Below are 12,966 nucleotides of genomic sequence, written 5' to 3' on the forward strand. Positions count from 1 at the left end.
CTAAGTTCCCAAACATGTTTCAGCACCTCTGTGTCATCATCAGTGGGTTTCTGTTTTATTTAATCTGTAATATGAACATTTTTACTAAATAATTACAAAATTACGGGAATATTTAGTTCAATCAACAATTTGCTTCTTTTAGTTAATACCTTTACAGTCAGTTTGCATGGTTTTTCAGGACCACTTGTGTATTATTTATTACAGGTAGCTTGTCTTCTGCAACCAAACGATGTTGATGAGAAATTTTGTTGGGAGTTAACCTATCATTTTATGCTTTAAATGTAATTTAGTTTGTCGCGGTATTTCGTACCTATATTTACTTACTTACTTTTTTGTGTGGCAAGCCCATTTTTTTCATCGTTCTGATGAGGTGTTGTGAAGCACACGTAAATATAACACATATTTTCAGAAATATGGTCGTAAAAGCACTTTGCACTTCAACAAAACACACTGTAATCGTGGTTGTTTTGTGTCCCAGCCCAGTCACGACCTTACATGCAACAATTTTAACTGCAAACACAGTAAGCACAAGGAGCTGCAAATCCAAATGAATGAAACATACACACATCAAAAAAGTTTTGCATCACACCGGTTCCCAGAACTGCTGAAGATAGACGTTGACTGTGGATATTATATCACAGACACAGTCCGTTTGACTCTTCAGAGATGTCACTAAACCCGCCCAAAGATGTGAACAACCATGCATGAGCAGCGCCTATTAGACGAAGGGAGTCCGACAGCCGATCAGTTCCAGTCACCAGGAAGGAGGTACACGGCTCGTGTTGTCTGTAGTTCAACCACGCCTAGACGACCAATACCGCGGTTCGATCGCGTCCGCATTGTTACTTTGTGCCAGGAAGGGTTCTCAACAAGGAAAGTGCCCAGGCGTCTCGGAGTGAGCCAAAGCGATGTTGTTCGGACATGGAGGACATACAGAGAGACAGGAACCGTCGATGACATGTCCCACTCCAGGCCGCCCAAGAGCTACTACTGCAGTGGATGACCGCTATCTACGCATTATGGTTCGGAGGAAACCTGACAGCAACCCCATGTTGGGGAGGCATTATGTGGGGCCGACGTACGCCGCTGGTGGTCATGGAAGGCGGTGTAACGGCTGTACGATACGTGAATGCCATTCTCCGGCCGATAGTGCAACCACATCGGCAGCATATTGGCGAGGCATTCGTCTTAATGGACTACAATGCTAGCTCCCATCGTGCACATCTTGTGAATGACTTCCTTCAGGATAACGACATCGCTCGACTAGAGTGGCCAGCATGTTCTTCAGACATGAACCCTAGCGAACATGCCTGGGATAGATTGAAATGGCCAAACGGTTCTAGGCGCTTCAGTCCGGAACCGCAATGCTGCTACGGTCGCAGGTTAGAATCCTGCGTCGTGCATGGAGTGTGTGATGTCCTTAGGTTAGTTAGGTTTAAGTAGTTCTAAGTCTAGTGGACTGATGACCTCAGATGTTAAGTCCCACAGTGCTCAGAGACAAAGATTGAAAAGGGCTGCTTATGGACGACGTGACCCACCAACCACTCTGAGGGATGTACGCCGAATCGCCGTTGAGGTGTGAAACAATCTGGACCAACAGTGCCTTGATGAACTTGTGGATAGTATGCCACGTCGAATATAGGCATGCTTCAGTGCAAGAGGACGTGCTACTGGGTATTACAGGTATCGGTGTGTACAGCAATCTGGAACACCATCTCGGAAGGTCTCGCTGCATGGTGGTACAACATACATTGTGTGGTTTTCATGAGCAAAAAAAGGGTGGAAATGATGTTTATCAGCATGTAAAATAAATTTAGATATTAGGAAGTCTTTTCTGAAAGTACGCTGCCTGACAAAAAGGTGAAGCACCCAGAGGATACGTCGGATGTTGATGTAATTTCGTGCACTGTGTATGTAAATGATTAGCGTTGCAGTTCTCTGTGACGGGTAGAATGCCCACCAGAGAGCATTAGTGTTACTCACGCTTACGTTTTTGCCAGGCTTGGTAGGGCATATAGGGGGCGTGAACAGCGTTATATGTTGAGCGATCACTTTTAAGAGCACTGAGATGCCAAGCACTCGTCTGAGACAGCGTTATCAGCATCTGACAGAGTTTTAAAGGGTTCTCGTTATAGATCTCCATTTGGCCAACTGGTCGAATCATCTAATATGCAGATCTGTGGGGCATTCGGAAATGACGGTAACACTCTGTTAGCTGCAGTCCGGTTTTTGTGCAAGGTGTAGATAGCATTTCGCTACCTGCGTGCTATCGTTAATAATTCAAGTATTTCAAAGAGTGTACACCAGTCAACATTTTCAAATGTTTTTTCTGAATATACAACTGCTATAAATGTCTGTTCTCATTTCCTCAACCTACCTTGTAGGTCGTAGCGTAAGGATTGGTTCGCTTATTCCGATATTTCTTCCGAACCAAATTCATCTTTGCCTTGGTCGACTTCCACTAGTCGTCCTATCTTCCTTGAAATATTTCGTGTTAGCATTTTGCAATCATGTTTTAATCGTTCCATTTTCTACATATGTTTCGCGTTACTGTTTTGTAATCATCATTTATTAACTTGATGGTTCCGTAATGCTCACACCTATCAGTAACTGCGTTCTTTAGAATTTGGATTATTACAGTCTTCTTGAAATATCACGTTATTCGTCTGTCTCATGTACCCTACATTCCAGGTAGAATATTTACGTTCCAGTGTGTGAAGCTTAAAGTTAGGAGGTAATGTCGTCTGCTCCAGAAGACGTTTACGTCTCTCAGTGCTGTGTCATGCTCTACGCGCAGTATTACATCACCTATCGTACCTTCATCTATTTCCTTTCCCCTACACCTTCCTGCTTTCCCATTTTGCACTTCCTTGGTTCAAATGGCTCTGAGCACTATGGGACTTAACGTCTGAGGTCATCAGTCCCCTGTAACTTAGAACTACTTAAACCTAACTAACCTAAGGACATCACGCACATTCATGCCCGAGGCAGGATTGGAACCTGCGACCGTAGTGGTCGCATGGTTCCAGACTGAAGCGCCTAGAACCGCTTGGCCACATGGCCGGCTTGCGCTTCCTGTCAGTCTCATTTTCAGATGTCTGTATTCGATTTTGATAATTCATTTGTTACGTGTTTGTACTTTCCCCTTTCATCAATTAAATTTTATATCTCTTGTGTTACTCAAGTAACTCTACTATGCAATTTCTTTGTTCCACTATCGTATGCCATGAGAGCGAGATGACTGAGAACGCCGGCCGGTGTGGCCTTGCGGTTCTAGGCGTTTCAGTCTGGAACCGCGTGACCGCTACGGTCGCAGGTTCGAATCCTGCCTCGGGTATGGATGTGTATGATGTCCTTAGGTTAGCTAGGTTTAAGTAGTTCTAAGTTCTAGGGGACTGATGACCACAGATGTTAAGTCCCATAGTGCTCAGAGCCATTTGAACCATTTGATTTGACTGAGAACAAGGTGCGTACACAGACATAGAGGTAATTTTTCTCTCGCTCAGTACGCCAAAGGAATTTCCCTCACTGCTTTATACTAGTGCCTTTTTCAAATGAAGTGTTCGTATGTCTTCTTTTTTAAAAAAATGTTTGTTTTTTTACGTATTTAACTTTTGTGGCGACTTTTATACCTGAAGTACTCCTTCAGACTGCGCGATGTAAAATGACACTTACTTCTTGCAGATGATGAACGAGCGGAGGCAGAAAGGAATAGTCCGTGCAGACATGGTGGACACGCTGATGCAGCTGCGGACATCAGCAAATAAGAAACAGCCCAAAAGCAGTGCGGACAGGAAGTCGTCAGCCGGTACAAATCATATGGGTATGAACCTACACTGTCACCATTCGTCATTTCTAGACGTGCTCTCACCTTCACATCAGAACCACACTACTGCATTTCTATGCTCCTACCTCACTCAATCGTTCATTAATCGTGTACGATAGATCCCATCAGAAAACAGGACTTTCTGGTATCTGGGAGGAACAAATGCAATAAAAGTAAAAGAAAAAATAAAGAGTTCTTTATTGACAGTTAGTTGTCAGCTACTTTACAGGGTATTACTTTACATCTCATAGTCGTATTTCATGGACCCCACGGAGGGTGGTCCCTGGGATGCGGAGAGAAGTCAAGGATATATAGTATATTTAATTAAATTAAAGTGCAATATTGTAAACATAGTATACGGTACTGTATTGCAGTGCAAATTCTAATTGTAAATTAACATTGAACGCTAAATGTAAGACACCTGCGAAGATACTCTGCAATGAAACAGAAGGCGATGTCCAACAAAAAGTTCACTCTTAAACTCCACTAAATTATCTACATGACATTTATGTACTCTGGTAGGTAACTGAATAGTTGTGTATCCATGTTTCTGACTCCTTTCTGAACTAATGTTAAGTCCTTGAAGTCATTGTAGAGTTTTATTTTGGTCCTAGTATTACATTCATGTTTTTCACTATTTTTTGTGAAAAGAGAAGTATTGGTAGGGACAAAGGTCATTAAAAATATTTATATTGTTGTAAGTAGGCTGTTTAGGTTTTTTTATTGGTAACGCCACCTCAGTATGAAAATCACTGGCTGTGCCGTGTGCAGTCTGTGGCTGCTTTGCATTGTTGTAATACTCGCCATTGTAGTGTTAGGCAGCTGGCTGCGAACAGCGCGTAGCGTTGCGCAGTCGGAGGTGAGCCGCCAGCAGTGGTGGATGTGGGGAGAGAGATGGCGGAGTTTTGTAATTTGTCATGAACTGCTATATATATATATATATATATATATATATATATATATATATATATATATATATATATGATGATATCAAGGTAAATACATTGTTTGTTCTCTATTAATATCTTTCATTTGCTAACTATCCCTATCAGTAGTTAGTGCCTTCCATAGTTTGAATCTTTTATTTAGCTGGCAGCAGTGGCGCTTGCTGTATTGCAGTAGTGGGAGTAACCAAGATATTTGTGAGGTAAGTGATTTGTGAAAAGTACAGGTTAATGTTAGTCAGGGCCATTCTCTTGTAGAGATTTTTGAAAGTCAGATTGCGTTGCGCTAACAAAATATTGTGTGTCAGGTTAAGCACAGTCTAGTAAAATTGATAAAAGGGGACGTTTCATATTGTGAAGTAGTTATTTCGAGATGTGTCTGCAGGATGTTCTTGAATGAACATCAGATATAATTCTTGTAATAAGCTTCTATTTTCTGTAAATACTATTCTTGTCACTTGAATTACCGCGGAAAATGATCCGATAACTTGTTAATGAATAGAAATATGCAGAATAAACTAGTTTCTTCATTTTTAAGTCACCTCTAACAGTAACCCTGCAAAGCATTTCATTAACTTTACGTAGTGGGTCTTTTAATTGAGTTTGTGATATTTATGTAATCCCAAAGCCTAACTTTTTTACTTCTTGAATTTAATTGTTTGAGAAACTAGTATAGCTTGTTGACATGTTCGAAGGAACAGACACCACTCATAAATAACTAAATAGGGCCGGACGGTCATTAAGATCAATTTAGTGCGGATGCACTCTTTTCTCCTGAACTCTTGCGGGAATGCTGTGACAGCCGGCCGCTGTGGCGGAGCGGTTCTAGGCGCTTCAGTCCGGAACCGCGCTGCTGCTACGGTCGCACGTTCGAATTCTGCCTCGGGCATGGATGTGTGTTATGTCCTTAGGTTAGTTAGGTTTAATTAGTTCTAAGTCTAGGGGACTGATGACCTCAGATGTTAAGTCCACAGTGCTTAAAGCCATTTGAATGCAGCAACATGCGGCGAGCAACGAGTGTAGTAGAGAGGGGCCGGTACGTTAAGTAGTGTCCCACAAGATGGGAATCTGGGTCATACAGAGAGCGTTCTCGGATAGTCGAAGTCATTTTTAAGTCTGAGTTCGGCAGTGGTGTGGCGAGCACGTCTTGTCTGCGTCTCACTTGTTGTGATGCTTGGCAGCGGCTAATCTTTATGTCTGAATTCACCGATCGTCATGACGTTTTCCTATCGCCAAGCCACGATTAAATCAACTTTCACTTAACATCATCAACGACCAGAAGCAGATGAATAGAATGGTTTATTCGGTACGATACGCCTCTTCTGCCGCAAGATCTTTTCGGGATGTATTTTTCTGTCCTTCGTGCCATCCTGGTTTTGTCTTCCGAACGTTGAGGTTTTTAAGAACTTCCGTTTGAGGTGCTGTTGGACGTCATGGAGGCCGCCTTTCAACCTTATGGCAACGTCGTTAGTCACGTTGCTGAAGTGTGGAAGAGGTTAAGGGGAGCCGGAGGTGCCTATGCTGCCCATGTTAAAATCACTAAGTTTGAGGAACATTTATGAATAAACTACCAAATAGAAAAATTTGAATTTCTTTTTACATATAGAGTGGTTTAGTATTGCAGTTATAACAGAGGGATTTTGGAGTATCTTTTCTAGTTTCCTTCCAATTATTTTTTTTATTAATGACCCAATTTTTTTTACAAATAATTGCTTTATAATTAAACTGAAATGAAACTACTGAACATATTGCCAAATGGCTGTGTTGCAATGTAAGTTTGACCACTAGGAGTGCTGTATAAAAATTTCATCTCTCTAGCTTGAGTGGATTTTGAGAAAATGTTCCTTATATTCGAAAAATTCTAATTTACGGGAAATGGCTATCAAAGTTTCTCAATACATTCCTGCACTATAGGATGGATTATCAGGGTCTTCATCCTCCAAAAGCTTCCTCTTCTGTCTTCTTTTCTGGCCTGTTGTTCCATCATACGTCATATGCCTTTCTCTTCTTTCTGCTCCTCTTATCCTTTCTCTGTCAATATTTCTTAGTGCTCGTACAGTGTTCATCCCAGCTGTAAATCCTAATGCCTTCAGAACTTCACACTTCACACTGTTCCCTTGTTTGTAGGTTGCTATTGCATCATAAATGCCAAAGTGCAGTGTTTTTATGCTTACAAACACCCTTTTAGGAATCACTTTCCAAATCAAATTGTTTACGCTCTCATTAGGATTCTGCGTCTTTCCGTGTAGATATTTGTGTAACAATTCTGGCTGTGCTAAGTCATGAAAAATTGGTTTTATTGTTCCCTCCTGATTCTTGTACATACTGCATATTACCCGCTTTACACAAGAAGTATAATACTACCAACAACAGGCGCAACACTGAACTAATTCGAAACGGTAAACAGCAGAGAGACGATGTTCCGCGCTCTTATACATTGTAGTATCGCAATTTGGTATTGGAGTTAATTTTCTTTTCCCTACGTTCTTCCTCTTCTTATATACACGGTTACTAAAACGTGGCATCGTAACCAGAACAAAAGTGTACGACAATATTAAATGGAGCAAGATGTTTGAAATTCTGAGGAAAATAGGAGTAAGCTGTAAGGAAATACGGGTAATATTTGTCACAGAAAACAATGTAGCCAGCCCTTGCACACTCGCTGTATGCGTAACATAAGGCGCTGTATACGTAACAGGCCGAGAAAATCCCAAGCAGTTCGCCAGGAAGTCACGAGAGGGTGTTAGATGCATTCAGCGGCCGCCCATTTCCTCTGCAGGCGTGGGGGAAAATGGTAATAACGCCACTTCTAGGGCGAGTAGAACAATAATTCAAAGTTTACATTAAAGAGGAATGTTCCAATTAATTTTCGGTAGCAAAAAAAAAAATCGTAATTTTTTGGATTTGACCACCTCCGGCTCCCCTTAAGAGGTTGTGTCCTCAATGGTGGCTGTCAGAAAAAAAAAAAAAAAAAACTGAACTGAGGAAACACGTGCCTTCTTCCTTTGTTACTCCCGCCTGCAGGGCTGTCGTCATGTACGATGACCAGCCGCTCACTTGTTCAGATTCTGGTCAGGAAGGCCATGTCCGTTCTCAATGTCTCCGACTTAGACTGGTCCAGACGCCACTCGGAGTCGTCGCTCTCCCTGCGGCGCCCACCTCTATCTCACGTGCCTCCTGCTGCGCCCACTCTGAACCAGTCGGCACCTGTGTCGACTCCTCTCGACGTCATGATAGACGTTTTACCTGTCTCTCTACATTGCCACCGGAGGCAGTACCAACGGACGATGGCCGTCAGCAACAACAAGACATCTGTCCCGACTCCAAGGCTGTTGATCGCGGAGCTGTACTGACCTCTACTTTTCTGCCGCGTGGCCGCATGTGGGACGACAGCCGATCGCCATCGTGTTTGGAACAACATGTTAGGACGCAAATGTCGCCGAGGAAACGAAAGAGACATCGACGTACCCCTTCTGATGACTGCTTCCATCGGATGTGTGCAAAGGGTGAAGGCTGTGCTAAAGATGATGCGCTGTCCTCCGACGCCCTCACACCGGACGACGCGACGTCTCTTCCCGCGCCCGTCTCCAATCAGCGTAGATCTATGGACATATAAATTTCCCCGCCTGCATCTGGTGCTGTTGTCCTCGTTTCTGCGCCTTATGCTACCTATGAGCGCTCCTCTCACAGTGTTCCACTGAAACAGCCCGGTGAGACGTCTGTTTCTTGCGCCAACGACGTCATGTTGATGATGGACGTTCTGGAGGTGTGCAGAACGATGGATCCCATTCGATGAGGTCGGTTCTCTCCCCATGAATGTGAATTACTCTTGAAACTTCTTTATTTAAATGAGTGTGTCTGAACTTAACTTGCTGAATGACTGAGAAGATAAACTTCTACGTTATTTTATTCTGAAACAGCTGAGTATAACTGAAAGTACTGAGCTTACTTTCTCTTTACTTTTTCTTATCATATCAACACTGACCCCACAATATTCTAGCGCAACGCAATCTGACTGCTCAAAAAAATTAAGAATGGCCATGACTAAAAAGAAATCTTAACAATAACCTATACATTTCATTAAGCACTTACCTCACAAAAATCTTCATTACGCAAACTACTGCAATACAGCGAGCGTCAATACTGCCAGCTAAATAAAAAGATTCTAACTACTAAAGCCACTAACTACTAATAGGCATGCGGTTAGCAAAGGAAAGATTTTGTCGCAAGCCAAATAATATATGTTTTACCTTAATAATGTGACATCCAGTTCAAACACGAATATAAATCGTCATTGACATCCAGTACAAAGATATATAATCATGAATAATTTTCCATCTCCAAGTTGGATATTTCCAGATCGTTAGCCTACGCTAACACTTCACACCTCTACCCTCCATCAATGCTAACTTCTCACATTTAACATCCATCACTGCTGGCTGTTCACCTCCAACTGCCCAACAATACTTCCATTGCTGCTGGCGACAAACTTCCACAACTGCCCAACACTACTGGCGATTAACTTCAGACAACGAGTCCAACCAGCCACAGAGTCTCTTACAAAGAAAACGCAGTCAGAGATCCAATGCAAAGCGCGACACAGCGCTGGCAACATAGAAGCAGCCCACTTACACTCTTCCACGGGGATCTAACAGGGAGCTCCCTGTGCTTCCTCCATGTTTGCATCTCCTGTCCTCCAGGCGTTAGCAGCTTTTCAAACTTATCACATAACATCTATCTACATCTACATCTACGTGGATACTCTGCAAATTACATTTAAGTGCCTGGCAGAGGGTTCATCGAACCACCATCACAATTCTCTAATATTCCAATCTCGTATAGCGCGCGGAAAGAATGAACACCTATATCTTCCCGTACGAGCTCTGATTTCCCTTATTTTATCGTGGTGGTCGTTTCTACCTATGGAGGTCGGTGTCAACAAAATATTTTCGCATTTGGAGGAGAAAGTTGGTGATTGGAATTTCGTGAGAAGATTCCGTCGCAACGAAAAACGCCTTTCTTTTAATGATGTCCACCCCAAATCCTGTATCATTTCTGTGACACTCTCTCCCATATTTCGTGATAATACAAAACGAGCTGCCCTTCTTTGAACTTTTTCGATGTACTCCGTCAGTCCTATCTGGTAAGGATCCCACACCGCGCAGCAGTATTCTAAAAGAGGACAGAGAAGCGTAGTGTAAGCAGTCTCCTTAGTAGATCTGTTACATTTTCCAATTGTCCTGCCAACAACATGCAGTCTGTGATTAGCCTTCCCCACAACATTTTCTATGTGTTCCTTCCAATTTAAGTTGTTCGTAATTGTAATACCTAGGTGTTTAGTAGAATTTACGGCTTTTAGGTTAGACTGATTTATCGTGTAACCGAAGTTTAACGGGTTCCTTTTAGCACTCATGTGGATGACCTCACACTTTTCGTTATTTAAGGTCAACTTTCAATTGTCGCACCATTCAGATACCTTTTCTAAATCGTTTTGCAGTTTGTTTTGATCTTCTGATGACTTTATTAGTCGATAAACGACAGCGTCATCTGCAAACAATTTAAGACGGCTGCTCAGATTGTCTCCCAAATCGTTTATATAGATAAGGAACAGCAAAGGGGCTATAACTCTACCTTGGGGAACGCCAGAAATCACTTCTGTTTTACTCGAGGACCTCTCTGACAGGAAATCACAAATCCAATCACATAACTGAGACGATATTCCATAAGCACGCAATTTCACTACAAGCCGCTTGTGTGGTACAGTGTCAAAAGCCTTACGGAAATCCAGAAATAGGGAATCGATCTGAAATCCATTGTCAATAGACCTCAACACTTAATGTGAATAAATAGCTAGTTGTGTTTCACAGGAACGATGTTTTCTAAACCCATATTGTCTGTGTGTCAATAGAGAGTTTTCTTCGAGGTAATTCATAATGTTTGAACACAATATATGTTCCAAAATCATGCTGCATCTCGACGTTAACGATATGGGCCTGTAATTTAGTGGATTACTCCTACTACCTTTCTTGAATATTGAAGTGACCTGTGCAACTTTCCAGTCTTTGTGTACGGATCTTTCGTCGAGCGGGCGGTTGTATATGACTGTTCGCCTTCTTTTGTGAAGGCTGTTCGCAAGGCTGTGTTTAGTAACTCTGCTTTGGCATCACTGTCTTCGATAGTATCTCCATTGCTATCGCGCAGACAAAACATTGATTATTTCTTTCCGCTAACATACTTCACATACGACTAGAATCTCTTTGGATTTTCTGCCAGGTTTCGAGACAAAGTTTCGTTGTGGAAACTGTTATAAGCATCTCGCATTGAAGTCCGCGCTAAATTTCGAGCTTCTGTAAAATGTCGCCAATCTTTGAGATTTTGCATCTGTTTAAATTTTGCATGTTTGTTTCATTGTTTCTGTGTACCAAGGAGGTTCAGCTCCGTCGTTTGTTAATTTATTCGGCATAAATCTCTCAATTGCTGCCGATACTATTTCTTTCAATTCAAGCCACATCTGGTCTAAACTAACATTATTAATTTGGAATGAGTGGAGATTGTCTCTCAGGAAGGCGTCAAGTGAATTTTTATCTGCTGTTTTGAATGACTCAACAGTCTAACGCTGTTCATGTCCCTGGTATTAATACTAACCACGAAAAACATTCATGCACTCTGATTGCCGTTCTGCGTGACGCGCAGAATTACAATTCTAATTTTTTTATAGATAAATCCTCCAGATCGCTAAATAATATGTCATTATTTATTACGCCATTTCTGCCATCATCAGATACAGAAAACCCCCAGCCTGCGAAACGCGGTTTAGTGTCAGTTGATTGACACTGGGCCGTTCTTCGCAAGCTCAGAGTTTACGATATCTGATGATGGGAGATGCTGAAACATACTAATAAATAAAGACTTTTTTTGTGATCTAGGCGGTTCCTTTCATAAAATATTCATGGTGATCGCGGATTCACACCGTAAATTTGTTTCCTTTATTGATAAGCTATTTCAATCATTTACATACACGCCGTTGGTCTTTGCATGTACAAAGGTACATTTACATCCTGACATATCTTCTGGGTGCTTCACTTCTTTTTGTCAGGCGTTTATTTCCAGAACATTGAACTACTCTTCAAAAACTCTTTGGTATCATATCGGTTTTACGATAAGCAAACAGTTGCAGGTTTAATGAAATCTGGCATGTACTTCACCCAGAGACGAAAAGTAAACAACACTTTATCGTACTGTTAACGATTATTATCTAGAGGAAATTTTTCTCGAAGGAGGATGGAAAATTTAATGACACGCATCAGGATCCTCTGTTGTATGATTACATGTACTATCATTGCGTCGGATGCTTCTGGAACGTGAAATTATGGGACGTTAAAGAAACTTAAAAGACGCCTACGGCAAGTATTACCGCGGAGAGGTAAACCAGAAGAAATTAGGGCCTGTAGTGTATGAGACGAAAGAAAAACAAGAAAGATTTTGTGCTACAGTAGCTATTGTTGATCTTTCATCCTACTCGATAGTTCATATTTTGTGAGTGAAGCAGAGGGATAACTTTGATCTCCGTCGTCTCTTGAAGAAATCCATATGTTCCATAGCATTTTCTTTTTCGGGGTGTGGAGAGGGGGGAAGTGCTATAATTATGAAGACAAGTGTCCGCCTTCATTTTCGCATGGGATATACTACCGTGACAATAACATTTTTCCCAGATCCCTTGGGACCGCAAGGAATTAGTGAAAAATGGTAAACTGCTATGAGGAATTCCTGTACAGAAAAAAGGAAATGTGCAACAAGTAAACCTTTCAACCGAAATTTTTGGTTTATTACTCACACTTATTAATTTTGTTGGTAGCCTACTGAAATGCAAGTTCGTAGAATCGTTGTCCTAGTATATAGCTTTGCTGTTTAGTTACACTGAGTATATGGTGCAGTTTCTTTTTAATGATTGTTATTGAACACCCTCCCATTAATCAAAGGATTACACGGATAGCGGAATTATAATTCCGAGGTCTACTGAACAATGGCATGCACGAAGTTTGTGGAAGTGTCTGGCCTGAACACATTGCTTCCGAATGTAGAAAATACGACACCAAAGAGGTTTTACAATGTCAGTAAAACAGCAAAAAAGTTTCCTCGTTTCACTCTCACTGATCGTGAAGCTCATTCTTAGAGTGCATAACTGTTTTCACTCGG

General features: G+C 41.8%; 1 protein-coding gene across 1 annotated transcript in view; it reads left to right on the top strand.

The window, feature by feature from the left end:
- Nucleotides 1–3,945, top strand: part of LOC126204195 (cytochrome P450 6k1-like) — a 40,641-nt gene extending 36,696 nt beyond the window's left edge. Inside the window, exon 4 of the mRNA XM_049938596.1 lies at nt 3,685–3,945. Within this exon, the coding sequence (XP_049794553.1) occupies nt 3,685–3,945 (261 nt within the window). The remainder of the gene's footprint in view (nt 1–3,684) is intronic.
- The last annotated feature ends 9,021 nt before the right edge of the window (nt 3,946–12,966 follow it).

Source organism: Schistocerca nitens, chromosome 9 (genome assembly GCF_023898315.1).
Source record: "Schistocerca nitens isolate TAMUIC-IGC-003100 chromosome 9, iqSchNite1.1, whole genome shotgun sequence".
NCBI classification, from domain to species: Eukaryota; Metazoa; Arthropoda; class Insecta; order Orthoptera; family Acrididae; genus Schistocerca; species Schistocerca nitens.